This window comes from Talaromyces rugulosus, chromosome II (assembly GCF_013368755.1).
Source record: "Talaromyces rugulosus chromosome II, complete sequence".
NCBI classification, from domain to species: domain Eukaryota; kingdom Fungi; phylum Ascomycota; class Eurotiomycetes; order Eurotiales; family Trichocomaceae; genus Talaromyces; species Talaromyces rugulosus.
In genome coordinates, this window is record NC_049562.1 from 3516070 (window position 1) to 3534456 (window position 18387).

The 18387-nt window shown below is 47.8% G+C and overlaps 6 protein-coding genes across 6 annotated transcripts; 4 read left to right on the top strand and 2 right to left on the bottom strand.

Moving 5' to 3' along the window:
- Nucleotides 1-1153: 1153 nt before the first annotated feature.
- Nucleotides 1154-2558, bottom strand: TRUGW13939_03683 (uncharacterized protein; the record flags this gene model as incomplete). The annotated part of the gene is made up of 2 exons (XM_035486863.1): nucleotides 1154-2230; nucleotides 2328-2558. The coding sequence occupies 2 exons, from the start codon at nucleotides 2556-2558 to the stop codon at nucleotides 1154-1156; spliced, it is 1308 nt and encodes a 435-aa protein (XP_035342756.1).
- Nucleotides 2559-6696: 4138 nt separating this feature from the next.
- TRUGW13939_03684 (uncharacterized protein) lies at nucleotides 6697-9039 on the top strand (the record flags this gene model as incomplete). Its single annotated transcript, XM_035486864.1, has 1 exon — nucleotides 6697-9039. One exon carries the CDS (start codon nucleotides 6697-6699, stop codon nucleotides 9037-9039), a length of 2343 nt encoding a protein of 780 aa, XP_035342757.1.
- An 863-nt stretch (nucleotides 9040-9902) lies between these two features.
- TRUGW13939_03685 (uncharacterized protein) lies at nucleotides 9903-11092 on the top strand (the record flags this gene model as incomplete). Its single annotated transcript, XM_035486865.1, has 2 exons — nucleotides 9903-9991; nucleotides 10072-11092. The coding sequence occupies 2 exons, from the start codon at nucleotides 9903-9905 to the stop codon at nucleotides 11090-11092; spliced, it is 1110 nt and encodes a 369-aa protein (XP_035342758.1).
- A 278-nt stretch (nucleotides 11093-11370) lies between these two features.
- TRUGW13939_03686 (uncharacterized protein) lies at nucleotides 11371-11780 on the bottom strand (the record flags this gene model as incomplete). The annotated part of the gene is made up of 2 exons (XM_035486866.1): nucleotides 11371-11604; nucleotides 11682-11780. 2 exons carry the CDS (start codon nucleotides 11778-11780, stop codon nucleotides 11371-11373), a joined length of 333 nt encoding a protein of 110 aa, XP_035342759.1.
- Nucleotides 11781-12679: 899 nt separating this feature from the next.
- On the top strand, nucleotides 12680-13821 carry TRUGW13939_03687 (uncharacterized protein; the record flags this gene model as incomplete). Its single annotated transcript, XM_035486867.1, has 2 exons — nucleotides 12680-13193; nucleotides 13250-13821. 2 exons carry the CDS (start codon nucleotides 12680-12682, stop codon nucleotides 13819-13821), a joined length of 1086 nt encoding a protein of 361 aa, XP_035342760.1.
- Nucleotides 13822-16678: 2857 nt separating this feature from the next.
- Nucleotides 16679-18134, top strand: TRUGW13939_03688 (uncharacterized protein; the record flags this gene model as incomplete). The annotated part of the gene is made up of 3 exons (XM_035486868.1): nucleotides 16679-16693; nucleotides 16804-17270; nucleotides 17360-18134. The coding sequence occupies 3 exons, from the start codon at nucleotides 16679-16681 to the stop codon at nucleotides 18132-18134; spliced, it is 1257 nt and encodes a 418-aa protein (XP_035342761.1).
- Nucleotides 18135-18387: the final 253 nt, after the last annotated feature.

The following is an 18387-nucleotide window of genomic DNA, read 5'->3' on the forward strand; positions in this document are numbered from 1 at the left end:
TTTTGCTTAAAGCACAATACACTTTTAGTGACTGTTCCACAAACTTGTAGTTGTCGATAACTCCAGCGCAGATTAGCGACGACAGGGAATTATACTTTGGTAGCAATCTAATTTGATGCACGATCTTACACCGTCGTCGCCAGGCTGGTTGAAAATCCGATTATGATTCCCTGATGATAGTGTATTGAAAACGCCATCCTACTTGGTGAGAATATCATAGGTCTCTAAAGGACCAAGTAATTAAAATATTTTTCAGCTATTTAGGGGGAAATCAACATTCAATAGTGCCAGAGTACTCTATTAAAAATGTTGTCACGATTGAGTCTAAGTTAGTATTGTTGTCAGTTAACTCAAGGTTAGGGCTAAATCGGAGCTAGTCCACTTTAGGTAATCGCCGCCCTGCGTGTAAACGACTAATTAGGAAATATTAGGGATCAAGCAAGTTCAGTGACGTATTGTCAATGCCCATCCGTTTGCTACTTCCCATTAGTCGATAGGTATTCTTCAGTACCCATTTACAGTATAACCGGCCAACAGCTTCTTCATACAACCCGTTGACTGGGAATCGCACTCCACAGTACTTTGAGCTGTTTTGTCTTTAAGCACAACAATGGTCTTTCTTTATGCTAATGCCTTGCCTTGAGTAGAATGCACAGTAGCAGATTCATTTCCACAAACTAGTTCTCGACAAGGCTACTCTTATTCAAAAATCGAAAATCCGGTCCAAGACTTTGTGCCAACCTATCTTCGTGTAGGTTTCTCCAGAGGCTAGCAAGACCCTGAAGGTAATTATCTCTATCTTCTCGCTTAGGAGCATCCGGTCTCATGTGTAGAATTCTATACACAGGGGTAAATTCACCAGGATCTCCCGCCACCAGGAGATCTAGTGCTGTCTTTCGCTTGTCACCTGCTGGCATTGTTGGATCCGCCCCATATTTTATGAGTTGTGGGATCCAGCAATCGACAACCCATCTAGGCTGTGAAAATGCCCGCCCGTTAAGATCTAGTTTCCCGGAACCGTGGATCATGACTCTCAATGTGTTACACCAGAAGTCTCATTTCGTTCACCCTCATATCTAGTATTTGTGGCATTGATATTTGCGCCAGCCTCAAGTAGCTTCTCGATCACCACATAGGAAAATTCTGGCGGCTGTCACGTTCGCCATTTGCTGATGAAATTGGCCAATACGTCATCAAAATCCTCAAAAAAAAGGAGCGATCTTGTATTAAAGTCCCAATTTTCTAGGAGGAGTGTGGTGAATGCGGCCAGACCGTCTCTCGATTTTGGGGTTTTATCCAAATCTTCATAGTAGCCACTGTAGGAATATACAAAGTTCGTCAAATAACTAGAAAGCGGGCAGTCGCAGGTAGTTTGGTGACGTAATAAAATCCTAATTATCTCAATGAATCCAGCGTCACTTAATCTTGCCAGTCCCCATTTATGAAGGAGAGTATCAACGGTTGGAGTACTCCTGTCAACCCTCCCCCAACCTGGAACGTCTGATCCAGACGAGGTCACAGGTGGAGCCTCCCATCCAGTTGCATGTTCGAGAAACCAGCTTAGTCTTTCGACAGGATTTGGTAGTTTAGGATATTTGAATGGCTTGATCGAATTAAGAAAAGTATTTAATGATGTGTGATGTGTATATCTGGGTATGTCTGAGTATTGGTTCTTTCCAGATATCCAGCGACGACCCTTCTGAGTCTCGTAATCAGGGCATATTCGCTCATAGTTGATGTCAGCTCCGTTTTCGAGACACAGCTGCATCATAGCCTTACCATGGTCTGCAACCGCGAGTGTCATGGCTGCCGCAAAGATGGGAAGATGCAGGCCAGTTTTGGCCCAGAATTTTACTGATTTCCCATGAATATCGGCACCTCGTTCTGGAAGCAGATGGAAGGCGGGTTCTGAATTGGCGATGATAGCGGCAGACAGTGGGCTTAAGGAATCTCGATATTTGAAGGGTCGAGGCTCGTTTGGATCAGCTCCATCATCAAGTACTTGTCGAATGAGGTCCAACGGCGCCCCAGCGGGGGACCTGATGAGCGTTATCAGGGGTAGAGCAGTATCAGCGTCCCACTTCTGCCGGCCTTGCTCATCGATTGCCTTCTCGTATAGTAACCGGAGCAAACTAGAACTTTGTTCGTGACTGAGGCGCGATGAGCACAATTTTTTGGCACAGTATCGAAACTCTTCAATTCCTTTGAATCTACGTTTTTTTGTCCATATCTGGGGACAGTATTCTCACACTATGCTCGACCAAAAGTCTGATTATCTTTTCTTGTTGCTTCTTACTTGCAAGACAGAGGTAAGTTGAATTATGTACCGAGGCACCGTAATAGATACAGTTGCGAACAAGGTCCACGTTTCCCGTGAGACATGCCCACTTCATTGCTTTGGACAGGGAATCAGGGCTGCTGTAAATGATGGGTTCTAGCTTTTCCAGGAGACGCTTGTTGCACCGAACTAGGTGGGCGATATCACTTTCACTGCAGCCTTCTTCGAAGACCATAACAAAGAGCTCCATGGGCAGGCAGTCGAGTCTGGGTTCAGCCATGTTGACTAATAATTGAGGAGAATGCGGACTAGACTTGCTCTCAATAAGCCCACGATTGCAATGAGAAGATTTGAAAGTAGGACTCTGGGTAGGTCGAAGGTATTTCTAGGAATGCTGTTCGTGTTCATCCATCCGAAGCCGCCATGGTGAAATAAGACAACGAAAGAGAGAGAGAGAGAGAAACGGGGTCGGGCTAGACAAGTCAAAGACAACTAATAAGGCACCGAAGTTTCTCACAGCTAATTTGAGTACAATTTACCCACCTCAAACACGACTGGACAGTAACTTTTATGAGTACAAGGAGCGCACTGACGGGAAGAGCTAGAAAATAGAAACCAATGCGTCGCGGACCAAAGCCCATCAAAGATATTCTAAAACTGTGTCTCGGCTTGCGTTTCGAGTCTCTGTCTCTTTTGTGTGTTGTCCGTTTTTAGTACATATTTACCGTTTTCGGCAAGACTTCCATGTAATTTTTAACCAAGACCAGTTGACGTCACAAGAACCAGGTGTTATATATGTATATATTATGTATTTATGACAGATTGAATTAAAAGTTGGGTTGTGGCTGTTCATATTTCATCACGTTATTTTCACCGCCTCCAACATTGAACAGCCAAGTACCAGTTGACCCCCAGGATCAGCCTCGATCGTTTAATTAAAAAAGGTTCCGTTCATTTACAGTAAAATTACCAATAAGGATTCTTTGACAGATTATTTCAGTTTGCGGCTTCTGTCATTCTATCATCAATGAGCAGGACATGCTTGTTCTTCTAGCAGCCCACCTACCTCGTTTTCCCTAGGACAGCTAAGTACATGATGGTTAGACTAGCCAGAGTATTCTTGTTTGGAGGCATCGAGAAGTACAATTGAAACAGCTGACTCTAAAAATAACGTATGTAGATACATACAACGAATTATATAAATAGACGACGCACTAGCCTAGCCGATTGCAGCCTGTTATTGAGTTTTAGTTGTTGGTTTTATGAACAACATCAGTTGAGGATGTAACTTTAAATGTTGGAAATGTTCAAGTCATCGCTATATAGTAGACACTCTGTCAAGAGTCAAGACTGGCAAATTGCCTGCTAAACTCGGAGAGTATCCGGCACTAACATGAATGCTGAACAGGCATGGGGTAAAGAAACAACTCTACGTTTCCGGAGGATACTGCTAGAAAACCCAGGGCTGACCGTGGCGCTGCGAAACAATGAATCGTCCAATGTTGAAGAATTTAGTTCTCAGAACATCAGTGGCGAGAGGATCTCTATAGCATACATCATCAAAGATATCCCTAAGACTACTATGTAGGCACTAATTTATTGGTGTCTTATTATTTTAGATAAACACTAGACATGAAGCCAAAATAACTGGTTGCTTGGGCAATAGGAGAATGCATCATCGTCCAATGAATGATTGTTGATAAGATGCAGTGACATCGTGCGCTGTGGTAATTTGGGCATTGAATTGTGTGATGATTTTTATTACTACTAGGTGTATCACAATGATTAATGTACGTACTGAGTACTTACTCGTATTCTCGACTCTCAGTTACAAGGGGGAAACATTAGGCAGATCCCGCGCACAGCCACGTGGAAAAGGGATATTATCTGCATAAAAGGACTAATTATGACCGCGTGTCTTGACAAGGCTGACATGGATTTTCCCAAAAAAAGAAAGAAAGAAAAAGGTAGTATGATTGACAGGATTCCCTGCCCGTTCGAGATTGAAGGAAGTCTTAGTGCGATGGCAGTTATTACGCGGCAACGGGACTAGCTCCTTCATTATTGCTACCCCATACTATTATTATTATTATTACTATTATTATGAAGAAGTGTCATAGGGGAAGGATGTAACTGAAGACATCAGGAAATAAACTACAAAAAAACCACATGTGCAGGCCCATGAAGCAAATAAACATCATCGATTACTGCATATTATTGATCCAGAGAGCCAAGATTTGGACCAGGGGCTTCTGACACCATAATATTACTCTGTGTTTCACATTTCACGTGACAAGCGGGACGAACTCCCTTGGCGCACGAGTCGGTGTGTTTCAGATTTTGCTCTTATTGCGGGCTTGTTTCAACCCCAGCCCCATGATGGCATCGTTCTTCTCCGGAGTACTCCGGACTCCGTACCTACCTCTGTGTTGACTACACTGGAGCTAAAAAATGTCTACTTCGTCCTGACTACAGAGTACTACATCGCATGATACGTAGCTTAAAAGTGATAATATACATCATTACTGTGCTAGTTAGTATCGAGTTATTATTAACTGCCCCTGGACTGTAGAAGTAAAATTCGGTGCCTTGAAACAATAGTGCGTCGAGATGGGAAGGGGATTTTCTGGCTCGGTGGGCTGAGCCATTCTCAATTGGGCGATGATCGGGGATTGATAGTACGTATCATGGTAATCTCCTGGAATAACAATAACAAACCCCTGTGTAGACTTGATAGTACAACGTTGCATGGTTCATCGGCGGCCTAGAAGACATAACCAAAAAGAAAAAAGTGCTGGAACTTGGCAGAGGATGTTACGACTTACGAACTCCCTCCGCTTGGAGCCAAAATGGGTGCGTGCGCGATCGACGCTTGGCCTAATTTAAAAAAAAAAAAAAAAAAAAAAGGTACTCTTACATGTCTTTTCAATTTTGCCAGGTGTTTTAGTAGGGCTTCTCGAAGGAAAAAAAACACAAAAGTATTAATTGTAATGGATTTGCTGTCCTCGTTGAAAATTGATAATAATTATTTGATTTAACATGCAGTCTTAATTAATCAGGTTTTGGATAAATACGTTCGGAAGGCGGAGAATACATGATTGGCCCGGACAGGGGTGCAATTAAGGCCATTTCAAGGTAATTTATATATGATAATACTATTATACTACCATTATACTGCCACGATCCTGCTGATACGGGCAGTAATTTCGACAAAATCCAGTCTGATTGGGCACATTTCGGTGGATTTCAGGCAGGACATACTGGGGGAACTGCCGAGCGCATCAAGTGGGGTAATCCTGGGATGTTGATAGGAGTATACAGTGATACAGTGATACATTGATACAGAAGTATTAAATAAGAACAATAATTTAAGCAGCCAGCTACCACTGTTGACGCGCAATTACATACAGCTACCTACATAGTATCTGTGCCAAATCGATCAAATACCGGTACTAGTAAAATCACAGGAGCGGGGGAAGGGACACAGTGAGGCTGTTCGGAGCCTCTGATTAGCCTCTGCTTGCCGCCCAGGCCCACTTCCTTGCAGCCACGGTGAGCTAAATTTAGGTCTGCGACGATGCCGCTAGCCGGCCTCAGGAGCGCTATTGGCTGGGCCCGGGCGCGGGCTCCACTCGGCCCGCCCTTGTGGCGCGCGCGACTGGCTCTTAGCTGCGCCCCGCCCGTGTCTCTGCTAAGAATAATCACCGCTAGAGCTAGGTAATACCGCGTACTAATAATACGGCGATACCGCGCTAGCCCCTCCCGGTCTAGCGCCGTGCTGGCCGTGCTGGCTCTGCTCCTCTATCACTCTCTCCCTCTCGCTCTCTCACTCTCGCTTGCTCTACTCCTCTTGTCTCACGAGTGCTGTGTGGTGTGCGTCCGGCTTCTTTCACTCTTATTAGTTGCCCGTTCTTGCTGTTTTCTTGTCTTTTCCTCTTCTTGCCTTTCCCCCTCCCTTCTGCTCTTTTGGCTCCGCTTGCCAATCCTGTCGGACCCCTCTGCCGCCATCTCGACCTGCCCTCCCCAGCGGCTATCGTCCTCTTTTCTAATCCTCTCACCACCCCCGCCCCTCCTGTTTCACCAGCTGCGATCGCTCCCTGGAGGTTCGATTGTTTCACCTACAACAACACTGCCCGTGCTGACAGCCGACGCTGACCCAACTCCCCCGCTGTGGATATCGTTTCGTCCCTCGACTTCTATCTACTGTTGACATCCCGTCGCTCGCCCGGTCAACCGTTGCTTCTGAAACCCCTTGGGTCTATCTATTCTTGTATGTTTACCCCATCTAGGCCCCCGCTGCCGAGGGTCGTCTACCATGTCGCCTTGAAGAGAAGAGAAAAACGAGGGCCAGCGCACTGGGCTGTTCCTGCTTCCCTCCACTCACCTCTCTCTCTCTCTCTCCCATCAACCTCGCCAACATGAATGCTGACTGTGTCCACCTGAAAAGATCGTTTGCGCAGGTAGCAACTTCGACTTCTTATATTCTCCCAGACGCTTCCGAATGCTATAGCTCGACTGCCCGCCTGGCTCGATCGCTCGAAGCCGCAACTGACCGCGGACGGGCTCTTTCAACCAAACGCAGACTGGCGGCTTTCCCGAATCTCAAGATGCCCGTCCAAGCTGGCCCATCGCTGGTTTCCCCTGCGCTATCCCCATTCGCCCGAGACTTGGGCGATGCTGCACATTCACGACGAGAAGACCATCTCCAGCGATACACACAGCCTCTGCCACAGCCCCAACCAGGCTCTTTCGCGGTGGATCCCCCCATTTCTTTCGAGCATCGTGAAAGCATATCCTCTGCCCTATCTGAATCCACTGGGTCTTCACCCACCACTACTATATCGACCTTCGATACCCCTTCAGTAACCGACACCTCGCCGAGTTCTTCGCCTGAGTCGCCCTCTGCACTGCCAATATCCTACCCCAAGCAGATGATATTGCCCGACATTTCCGAAACAGTTGCTATGCATCCAGTGGTTGGCAACACTCCATCCGTACCAGCCAATCCAATGGAGGCGCCGATCCGAGCTCCATCTCCTGGAAGGAGGGCTCGAAATCTAAAGAATCTGTCTCTGAAGATGCCATGCACATCATCCCGCCCAGCAGTATCCACGGCATCTATCATGGAAACGACGTCTCATCAAAATTTCTCAGCGCCTCCTTCCCCTTCGCATCGACCACTAAAAACTGGGCGTCGAAAGCCTGCCAACCTGACCATCCGAACACCGGCCTCTGATCAGTCGTTTGCTCGTAGCATCACTGAAATAATCCCCCCGACACCAACCCTACAACGTTCGTTGCGCCACTTCGAGTCATCGCCATCTCTTGCCTCGATTTTCTCTCCTACGACCGCCCCGCCAGGTGGAATGCAATTTCCGCGACCGTCTACACGTGATGGATTGCCCCCGATGCCTGGCAGCTGGCAAGATGACTCTCCCTCTGTTCCTTCACAGTCTGGTGCTGGTTTACAACAGGTCATGGAAGAAGATGACGATTTAGACACACGCGAGTCTGCTAAACGGAGCGCGCAAAGCTATCCCGATGGCCCTATCAAAATATATGATTCGGGCGTTTACCTCTATCTAGAGCCCACACGGGCCGAGGCTTCCAAGTTCGATGTCGTCGTCAATGTAGCCAAGGAGGTCGTGAACCCTTTTGCCGACGAGATGGAACGATCAAACTCGGTTGTATCAACATTGAGGAAGCCATTGTCTCTGGGCAAGCGATTTTCTGTGTCTGAACCATTGACCGCTATTTCCGAGGCATCTTTCCACTCTGCATTCGAAGTTTTGCCGTCTGATTCCGATAGCCCCACCACACCAAAGGCCGAGAATGAGACATTACCGGAGTACATACATGTACCATGGGACCACAATTCCGAGATCCTCGAAGATCTAATGCCCTTGTGTCAACTCGTTGATGACCGGATATCTAAAGGCAAGAATGTTTTAATCCATTGCCAACTGGGGGCTAGCCGATCAGCCTCACTGGTCATTGCATATGGTCTATATAAGAATCGCAATCACGACTTCAACGATATGTACAGCATTGTCAAGAACAAGAGCTGCTGGGTTGGGCCCAACATGAGCTTGATCTATCAATTGACCGACTTCCGATCTCGGTTACAGCGAAGTGAAGCACCCAAGCCTCTGAATCCAGAGTGGTTCAAGACACAACCCCAGGCTCCTGTGTTTTCTTTGCCTTCTTTTCAAAATACTACGCCAGATCCGATGGACACAACGGAGCCTCGGGCGAAGGAGAAGTTGGAGCCGTCATTCCTCAGGGTGACCCCATCTTACGAGCCGTCAAATAAATCACCAGACCGCATCGTTAAAAACGGAGGCCCCCAACTTCGAAAATCCAAGTCTGCAATCCGAGTACGAGGTATATCTCCCCGGCCATTGCCATTGCGAGAAAAATATCAAGATGGGCAAAAGGTCCATACTTTCAAACAAGCCGAAAAACGCCCGCTTGGGCATGCTCGATATCCTTCGGTTCAAATGGACTTGGTGATGAAGGACGTTCCAGCGTTACCGTCTATCTTGTCACCGAGAGCGGCGCCATATATATGTTCATCACTTTCTCGGACTCTTGCAGGTGATTTGGCTGGAGATGTACCCTCACATTTCCCTGGGTTTGAACATCAACAGCAACAACAACAGCAACAACAACAGCAACAACAACAATTGCCTTTCGATCCCCGATCCCCATCACAAAGGGGCGAGCTTCTGATTACGAGAAGTATCGACGAAGTTCTTTGATTCATCGTTGCATATTCAGAACCGATCTATTCGCGAAAAGATTTTTTTTTTATAATCGATCGTCAACTTTTAATTATATCTGCTCCATACCGAGCAGGTGCCTTTTAGTTCAGATTCACGACCAAAGCGGGCTTTGCTGTCTGAGTGGCTCTTCACCTACACAGGTGATTTTCTTTTTTTTTTTTTGGTTCGAGCATTTTAGGCTCTAGTTGTCTCTTTTTTTTTGGAAAGGGACAACATGTTCGTTTTTTCAGCTGGCATCTCATGGCTAGGCATGACTTGATATTCGGCGTTGTGGTGTTTTCAAAGCCGATGGGTACAAAGGACCCAACATGTAATTTTAGTGCCTGGAGTTTACGCAGTATGAATACTGAGTACTCCTTGTATTCCTCTCGCTTGGATATTTTCTTTCCTTATTTATAACATAACGCATTTATGAGAGAGAGAGAAAGAGAGAAAGAGAGAGAGAGAGAGAGAGTTAGAGTTGGCGGCGATATATGACTAGATACCCGCAATGCAAGACCGAGGTTACACTCAATATGAAGTACAGCGTAGCTGCTATACATGTTAAAAGTGCAAAGTGCAAATTGTAGACTCATTCGTTAATAAACAGGTGAAATAACTAAAAACCGGACCTGTTGTGTATGCTACCCGATTAGGAAACCCAAGTGACGAGTGTATCACGTGCAGATGGCGGGGCCGGCGGCGGGTCAAAATGACGCTGTAATTTTTTTTGTAAGATAAAAGGACTAAACATCGAAAGTGTCATACCTTTTTTCAATTCTGGACTCGTATAAAAATTTTTAAAAAAAACGAGTCAAGAAGGAAAGAAAAAGCAGTACGCCAAAAAAAAAATTAAAAAAATGCAGCAATCAACACGGAAAGAAGAAGGAGAAGGAGAAGAAGGGCATCCGCAATATTTAGAGCCTAGTGAACTGGGCACAAAGGAATAGTACGTATGTGATTAAATTGATATTTATTGACGGAGGGAACCATTCTTGGCAATATCAGTTGCTAAAAAATGTGCTACAGTTGGGAAACGTTTTATACACGCTCACTAGAGCACATTGCGTCGAAAAAAAGGGCTGATCGTCAACTCGATGCTGAAAATGAATCTACCCAGGAGGATCATGATGGTGAAGCAGCAGAAAAAGAAGAAGAAGAAGCCGACGACGATGATGATCCGGGAACATCCTGGTTTTCTGAACACGATGCACCACTCAAAGTGCTCAAGTTTCTAACATCTCGCAAATTCCCGCTTTCTCCACGACGACGACAACGACAGCAGCAACAGGCGCCGCCGCCGCCGCCAAGTATTCTGGATTTGGGGACGGGGAATGGGAGTATGCTTGCCATGCTTCGGAAACGTGGTGGGTTTACGGGGGAGATGGTTGGGGTTGATTACTCTGCTCAGAGCGTGCAGTTGGCGAGGGAGCTACAGCGGTTAAAGTTGCATTCTGCGTATGAGTCTGATGACGACGACGAAGAAGAGTCCGAGGAAGAGGAAGAAGAAGAAGAAGAGCACGAAGACGTCGTCGTAGCAAGCAACACGGGCTCTGCAGAAGCCATCCCCGTGGATAAGCAAGACATCCGCTTCGAGGAATGGGATATTCTCGACCCAGCCAACGAAGACGCGTTGGGTTTGCTGCCCCCTAGCAGCACTGAAGAAGAAGAAGAAGAAGAAAAGCAACGGATCCCGTGGTTCCCTTATCGACAAGCCGGATTCGACATTGTCCTCGACAAGGGCACTTTTGACGCCGTCTCACTGTCTGACGAAACCACTGACAACGCCGCTGAACAAGTAACCAAAGCCGGCAAAACAGTCCAGCCACGTATCTGCCACAAATATCCGCGCGTGGCGGCCAGGCTAGTGCGTCCCGATGGATTCTTGGTTGTGACCAGCTGTAACTGGACTGAGGAGGAGTTGGTGCAGTGGTTCACAGCAACGGGCGAGTTGTCGGTTTGGGGCCGCGTGGAGTATCCGCGGTTTCGCTTTGGGGGGCATGAAGGGCAGGGGGTGTGTACAGTGTGTTTTAGACGGGGGTTACAGTAGGGACAGTCACACTTTTACATACTGTTCAGCATTGAAATAAAAAGTATATAGAATGCTTCCGCATTTGTATCAGATGAGATCATCAAAACCACGAAGAAAAAAAAGTACCAACAGGAAAAAAAGTCCACGGAGCTCCATCCAAAACACCATTGCCCATGAAAAGACCAAAGACCAAAAAGAAGGGAAGAAAAGAGAGGGGAAAAAAGAAAATGCAACCATTCTCTTTGCCGAAACAATCTATACCAGGAAGTGGGTTTAAACACCGAGTCGGTACTACCCTAGCCAACGACACAGAGTAGTTCCTCCTCGAGTATATACTTGCCCTCCTTGTACTTTTCAATAGTCTCAAAGGCCTTGTCGTACTTCCATCCGACTACCTCGCGGCACTGCCGGCACGAAATGTCTCGAACAATATGTCGCCCCGTGGTCATGTTGCGCTCTACCGCCTCAGTCGCGGTCACATTGACCACCGAGTGGAAAAGATAGGCTTTTCCATGTTGCCCTCGAAAGTTCTGCACGAAAAATAAGTAAATAATCGGCTTTTTTTTTTTTTTTAATAATGATTTATCTCCAGGAGCAAGGGACGTACCCGGCTGACAATATCGTTGTGATCTGCAAGGTGAGTCTTGCACTGCTTGCAGCCAAAGACTTTGTTGGCGTTCAGGTAGACGTTGTACGAAAGACCCATGTCTGCTCAAGTTCACTTTTATCTCACTTTCTTCAAAGTAATATATTTCCCCGCCCGCCTCTTTGGGCCGTCGGGCTGTTTGTTGCAAAGCAGTGGCTTGAGGCCCTTGTTTCGGAAGTGAAGAGGCACTATCCAGCAAGTGATATAGAAGATGGGAGGGTTTCCCTCAAGAGACCTATCTATCTCCAGTCGCAAGTAAATCGTTTCCCGGGTGCGTGATGTTGGCGGTATACGAGAGCTTGCTCTTATCGATTCGACCGACGTTGTGATAAGGACGAGCCGGCGTTTGGGGTCAAAAAGGTGCGGGACAGCGGACACTTCCGGGGCCCTTGGCAGCAGCGTTCAGGCCTCTTGGCTTGTGGGGAAGTACGAAAAAAAAAAAGAGAAAATACTGGCAGGCGGACTAATGACAGAGTTTTTTTCGGCAGGGAGAGAGATGTATGAAGAAAGAAGAAGACGGAAAGTGGTAATGGCAAAAAGATCCGAGTTTCTAGTGATCTCGTGGTCTAGTTAATCGTCGCCGATTAGATACCGCCGCGGTGCGGGCGCCATGTGACTCAGGTGTCACGTGATTTGCTGTTGTTGCACTGCTGTACAACGTGGAGGTCAATACTGACTGAAATACTCTGGTTGCAATATTGCTATGTGTATCTGTCCATTCGTGTACGCTGTACAGATAGCAGGAACTCTGCTCAGCGCGATCAGTGATCAGCGGCTAAAGATCCAAACAATGCAAACACTAGGCACAAAAATATTGAGCCCCAGTTGACGATCTGTTGATTTGTTTCTTATAATCTATCCTTGACGATGCCAATATTGGCATGACTGATTCTACACGGCTATGATAAACGAACGCTGAATGCCAATTCTGCAGAAAATAGCACCAGAGTGGCCGGAATATGCCGCATTTGCGTCTACGACCTCTCCCCCGCAGGAGACCACCAGAAAACAACAACCCATCCAGCACGCTTTCCGGAGTTAATTCCGAGGGGCCTGTTGAAGGGGAAGAAGAAGAATACGATGATTATGATGACGATGCCGAAGACATATTTTCTGCCTTTTTGCCTCATCTGCTGCCCGACGATGCCCCTCAGTTTCACGGCGATCCGGGCCAACTGCTACAGTACAGGTCTCCGCTATACGGAGACTTGACGGTCATGGTCCCTCAGTATCCCGAGAAAAGCGGGAACTGGAATGGAAAGTCTAACCCCAAGGACGGCGATATAATAGTCAACGAGGTTGAAGAAGGCAGAAAGCTCTTTGCACATATGCTCTGGAGCTCGGCCATGGTGGTTGCCGAGAGGTTGGAAGATGCAGCGATAATTACGGCTGGAGAGAAGAAGCTCTCTAGAGATGATCTGGATCGTGCTAGCTGGAATGTGCAAGGGCACACTGTTTTGGAGCTCGGCGCTGGTTCGTTATTCTGAATTGACTTGACTGGATGATCCCTAAAAATTGTTAAAATCTAGGTGCCGGCTTACCTTCAATTATATCCGCTCTATCTTCTGCCTCGCATATCACTATTACCGACCATCCCTCCTCGCCTGCCTTTCTCGGGGCTATTGAGTATAATATCCGGGCGAACGTGCCCGCATGGCAACGAGAACGCATCGTGTCGACGCCGCACGAATGGGGCGCACTGGACAATCAATTTGCACGCGACAACAAAGAGCGCTTCTCGAGGATCATAGCTGCCGACTGTCTCTGGATGATGGATCAGCACGCAAACCTAGCCAGGACTCTGCAGTGGTTCCTCCGGCCAGACAGCAACGATAACCGCGGAGGACGAGCCTGGGTTGTTGCGGGCCTGCACACGGGACGCGCCGTCGTCGCGCATTTCTTTAAGATTTCCGAGGCCTTTGGTCTTGAGGTTGAGAGTATATACGAGCACGACATAAATACTGCGAACGAGGATGAGCAGGGCGAGGGGCGGCGCGAGTGGGCTGTAGTGCGCGAGGACGAAGGGCCGGGGAATCGCCAACGATGGTGTGTTGTTGCGGTGTTGAAGCGGTCTCGCCTTGATGTCGGGTCGTCTCAATGACCAGGCGTATATTCAAATGTTACTATATGTGAATACAATCAACATGTACATACATTCTGAGATAGGTAGATCTATATATATATATCAGTTAACAACATTTAAAGTCCAACACTGTAGTAATCACTCAATTGACGACTTCTCTCTCTTTCATTGTGCTTACTTTGTCCCCACCTCAGTCCACAATCTAACCAAACACTCAACAAAAATTAGCCTTTTTTTTTTTTTTTTTTTTTGTAGTCATCACGAGTGGAACAAGGAAAATGACGAAATGACGTCAGGGCCCACTTGCGAATGCGGGTTACTAGCGCTGGTGCTACGGTATACATTGTTGGTTGGAAGTGGCTATAGTTTGGTTGGGTGCCAAGGTGATTTTATTATTCAAATGTTTATTATTATTATTGTGTTATTTTTGGTACTGGTGGGTGTTGGCTATGGGTTACGTATTCGTAAAAGCGTACAAATAATAATTAGCTGGTTAGCCGGGGACATGTAGATCCCAGCCCAAACAGCCGCGGTTTGACAATTTCTTTGTTACTATTACTTTTTTTTTGGATGACAATTAATTAAAAACTTTTTTTTAAAGTTGCGCACAAAAAAAGAAAGACCAAAAAAAAAAAAAAAAAAAAAAGTCAAGCCTCCTGATCATTGGATCAGCCACATTATGACGTCGACTGTTTCTCCGATGCCCGAATCTAGAACATCCTCACGCATGTAACGCTCTAAAAAAGCCTGGTTGAGCAAGACACCGTCGATCTTTTGCCCGCAAGAGGCAAGTAAGACGAAACCCACCCCTGTCGGATGATGATAATCAATCAATTATAATTTACTACTCTGATAATTACTCCGGGGGAATAATAATATGAGAGTAAGCAATTATTTTTTCTGGGTATTGAGAGTAGTACTGCTAGTAGACACTGTATCTTAGATAAGGTGCGGTGCCTGTCGATCGTAATAAGTAAGTTCTCTCCTGGCTATGGAGTACGAAGATGTGAAATTATTATATATGGAGTAAATAATAATGTAGTAAATGTATGACCATGCAGCGCGGATCGCACGGATTAGTCGCTTATTGAAAGCATGCGACCGAGTACACTTGCAGTCATCATATAAAAAAAAGCCTGGTACTAGACGCGTTGCTTGGCCCCGGGACCATCGAGTAGTAGTTGAGTAAATGCCTCAGCAACTGCAACAGTTGATATGCTCGGGCCTTGAACAGCCCCTAATTGCCTGTTTAGTCACGTCAGCTGGCCGGGCAGGGATCAGATGAGCCACTGCTGCTGACTGTGAATTGACCATGTATCTATGTATATCTATGAATCTATATGTATACATGTGTAAAAGTAATTAATTTTAAATAAAGAAATAAAGAAATAAATAATAATAAAAAACATTTATCTGTCGCAGTGATAATAATAATGTCATAAAAGAAGAAATAATAGTAGGCGATTAGGGGGGGCCGCCAGCAGCGACTCACAGACAAGTCACAAGTCACGAGGCAGAGACGCACGCAATCATGGCGCGGCGCCGTAATCGGCCTAGCGGGGCGGTATTAATATCCGCGGTAGCTGCATTGGGAATAGCGGAAAGGCTAAGACACGCAAATCATCGTTGCGCGTCGTGCCAAGCGGGCCCTCCCAGTGGGGCTGATACGGTCTGGCCGGGCCGGCAGCCACTCATGTACTTGTTCGCTGTACGGGGTATCTGGAAATATTGGAAACATTGGAAACATTGGACATATTGGAAATATTGGAAATATACGAAAATATGTATAAATTATATTCAATATATATATATATATATATATACACATATACACCATACATACACAGATATATATATAGATATTAAGCGTCTCATGGCGAGCTGACTTGATGGGCCCGGCCGAATCGGGCGGTTACATATCTCCAGCGACTTAGCTTGGTGACCTAGTCGACAACTCGCGCGACTTATCGCCGGCGGGCCCACCAGCTGGCAATCGTCCTGTCTGTGTGTCTGCGTGCTTCTCTCTCATTCGAAAGCCCATCCGCTTAGCCTCAGGTACCTGGGTCAGACGGAAATAGTAGCACCTTTTGCCCAGCCAGGGGGGCGCTCGCAACGTGCAAGTAGCACGGAGTAAGTACTATAGCATACTGAGCCTTATTAAGTGCTCGTCGCGGGCGATGATCTGCCTGACACCGGCTGCTAGTCGCCGTAGTATCGCTTCGTGCTTGCAGTTGCGACGTACTAATAGTACTATCTACAGAGGAGTCGTGAGAGGTGTTAGCGCCCCCCGCCTGAAGGCTTTCTTTCCGAGCACGAACAAGCACGCTAGCCCGTTCCCGGCCTAGCGCGCCAGCGCTGCCCTGTCCGCCTCCTTCCCGGCGTGCACCTGCCCTGCCCAGTGCTCTTGCCTGCCTGCCTTGGCCCTCCCCGCGAATTGCTCGCGCCTTCCCTTTAGCTTGAACCAGACTCAGGAAGCTTCCCACTTTCCCTTTTTTTTTTTTCCCCCATCGTTCTTTTTTTTCCCTCTACTCGTCGCTTCTTCTCTTTCTTCCTCTTCGATTATCCTACATCTCTCTCGCTGTCCACGCCTCGCCTCGCCCTCGCTCGCCCGCTCTCGTCTCGCTGACCGTCGTCTCGTATCCTACCTCGCTACCAATTGCCGATTCCCGTCTGCCAATTGCTCGCCACCGCTGCCGCTCCCACGCCTGTATACTATATTCCAAATATATTATATATATATATATACACACACACACACACACACAAATACACACGACAAAGGCCGAGAGACACCCCTCCCTGCTGTCCTGCCCTCAAGAGTCACACCGCGAGATTTCGTGTGAAGGGCTGTGACATTTGTAATCTCGGCTCAACAATGGCATCATTCAAGGTGCGTCGTCCGTCTCCTGCCCGCACCCCTCTGATTTCCCACACACAAAAAGATACAAAAAGAAAAAAAGAAAAAAAAGTTCAGTGACTCATCCAATCTACTGTCCACAGGAGACCTCAGTATCCCGGTCCACCGCCCCGGTGGGCATGCCCGTCCGGCAACCCCAGTCTAGAAACCACTCGCATTCGGTATCCCTGGGGGCCATCAACGCCAACCACCGCGTCACCCGCCGGAAGAGCGTCAGTCGCAAGGGAACAGAGGCTAGCTCCATTGGAGCCTCCTCCGGCTTCAGTTCCTACCTGTCTCGCGGCCTCCAAGCCGCCGCCAGCCCGGACAGTGCCGCTACCTCTCCCGCTCCCGCCGTCGTCCGCAAGACCTCGCCCAGCTCGATTGACGAGAACACGGCCGTCGATGGGACGGCCCCGGTTGAGAAACCTGTCACTACTAAGAACCGCAATCGACGAGCTAGCGAGGGTTCGCCCTTGATGCGCGCCGAAGGCAAACGCGTCTCAACTGAGCTACGTTGTGATCAATGTGGCAAGGGATATAAGCACAGCAGCTGCTTGACCAAGCATATGTGCGTATATCCCGTCTTCCCACCTGGCTTCTCCCGCATAGCGGGCCTCTCGTGTGCATGGCTGACCTTAGTTTCTTTGTCACGAATAGGTGGGAACATGATCCCGCATGGGCGGTAACCTCGAAGCTCCTAATCTCCAAGCACCAGCAGGTGCAGCTTCTTGAAGCCGCCACTGTTCTCGTGGCCATGAACCTGGATGGCCCGGAGAACGAGTCGGATAACTCATCCGCATCTCCAGATGCCTCGTCGGAACTGCACGACGGCATCAGCTCGGCTGAGACGACACCACCGCCAGCCGATGATTACGACGACGTGGCCGAACTGGAAAAGCACCACCCTTCCGCATTTTCGCGCTCCTACCACTCTGTCGCCTCCAGTTCATATGCCGACAGCGGCCCTCTTTCTCCTGCCTTTTCTTCTCATTTCCGGCAATCCAGCATTGATACGCGTCCTTCAACGGCGGAGACCATGGCTGGTCACGACGACGACGACACCGATGCCGCCGACCTGGCTGCTGCAATCCGGCTGTGCAACTTTGGCACTCCTCGATCCAGCGCACAAACTATGCCCAACGATGTTCCGCCTGTTCCGCCGCTACCTGCCCGTTACCTGAGCCAGCAGGGAGCCGGGCCGTCGAAGAGTGTCAACGGCGGCAGCCTGGGTCTTGCCGGATCCAACCCGGCAGTATTTGGTTCCTTTACTCTGAACCCCTCACAATCCTACAAAGTCTCAGATGAGCGAGACGTGAAGATGGGTGACGCAGACCGCGAGTCTCGACACCGCCGCAACAACGACGTCGACTTTGGCAGCCGCCATGCGCACGACGACGACGACGATGGTGTTTTTGGTCTCATGGAAGAGTGATTTTCTCTCTTTCTCTCTCCTACCGCCAGCTCGCTGGGAATGGCACATTTCCATTCCTTCGATCGGTCACGCTTCTTCTACGACATTGTACGAATTTCCACATATTTATTTCCTCTGTTCTGTTTCTTTCTTTCTTCCGACCTCATGTTTTGGCAACTGTAATGTCTGGAGGGCTGGGTACTAGACATGGAGTGGCTCCATGCTTCCCCTAATTCTCCTTTGGATAGCATTTCAGCGTGTATTATGAGTATAC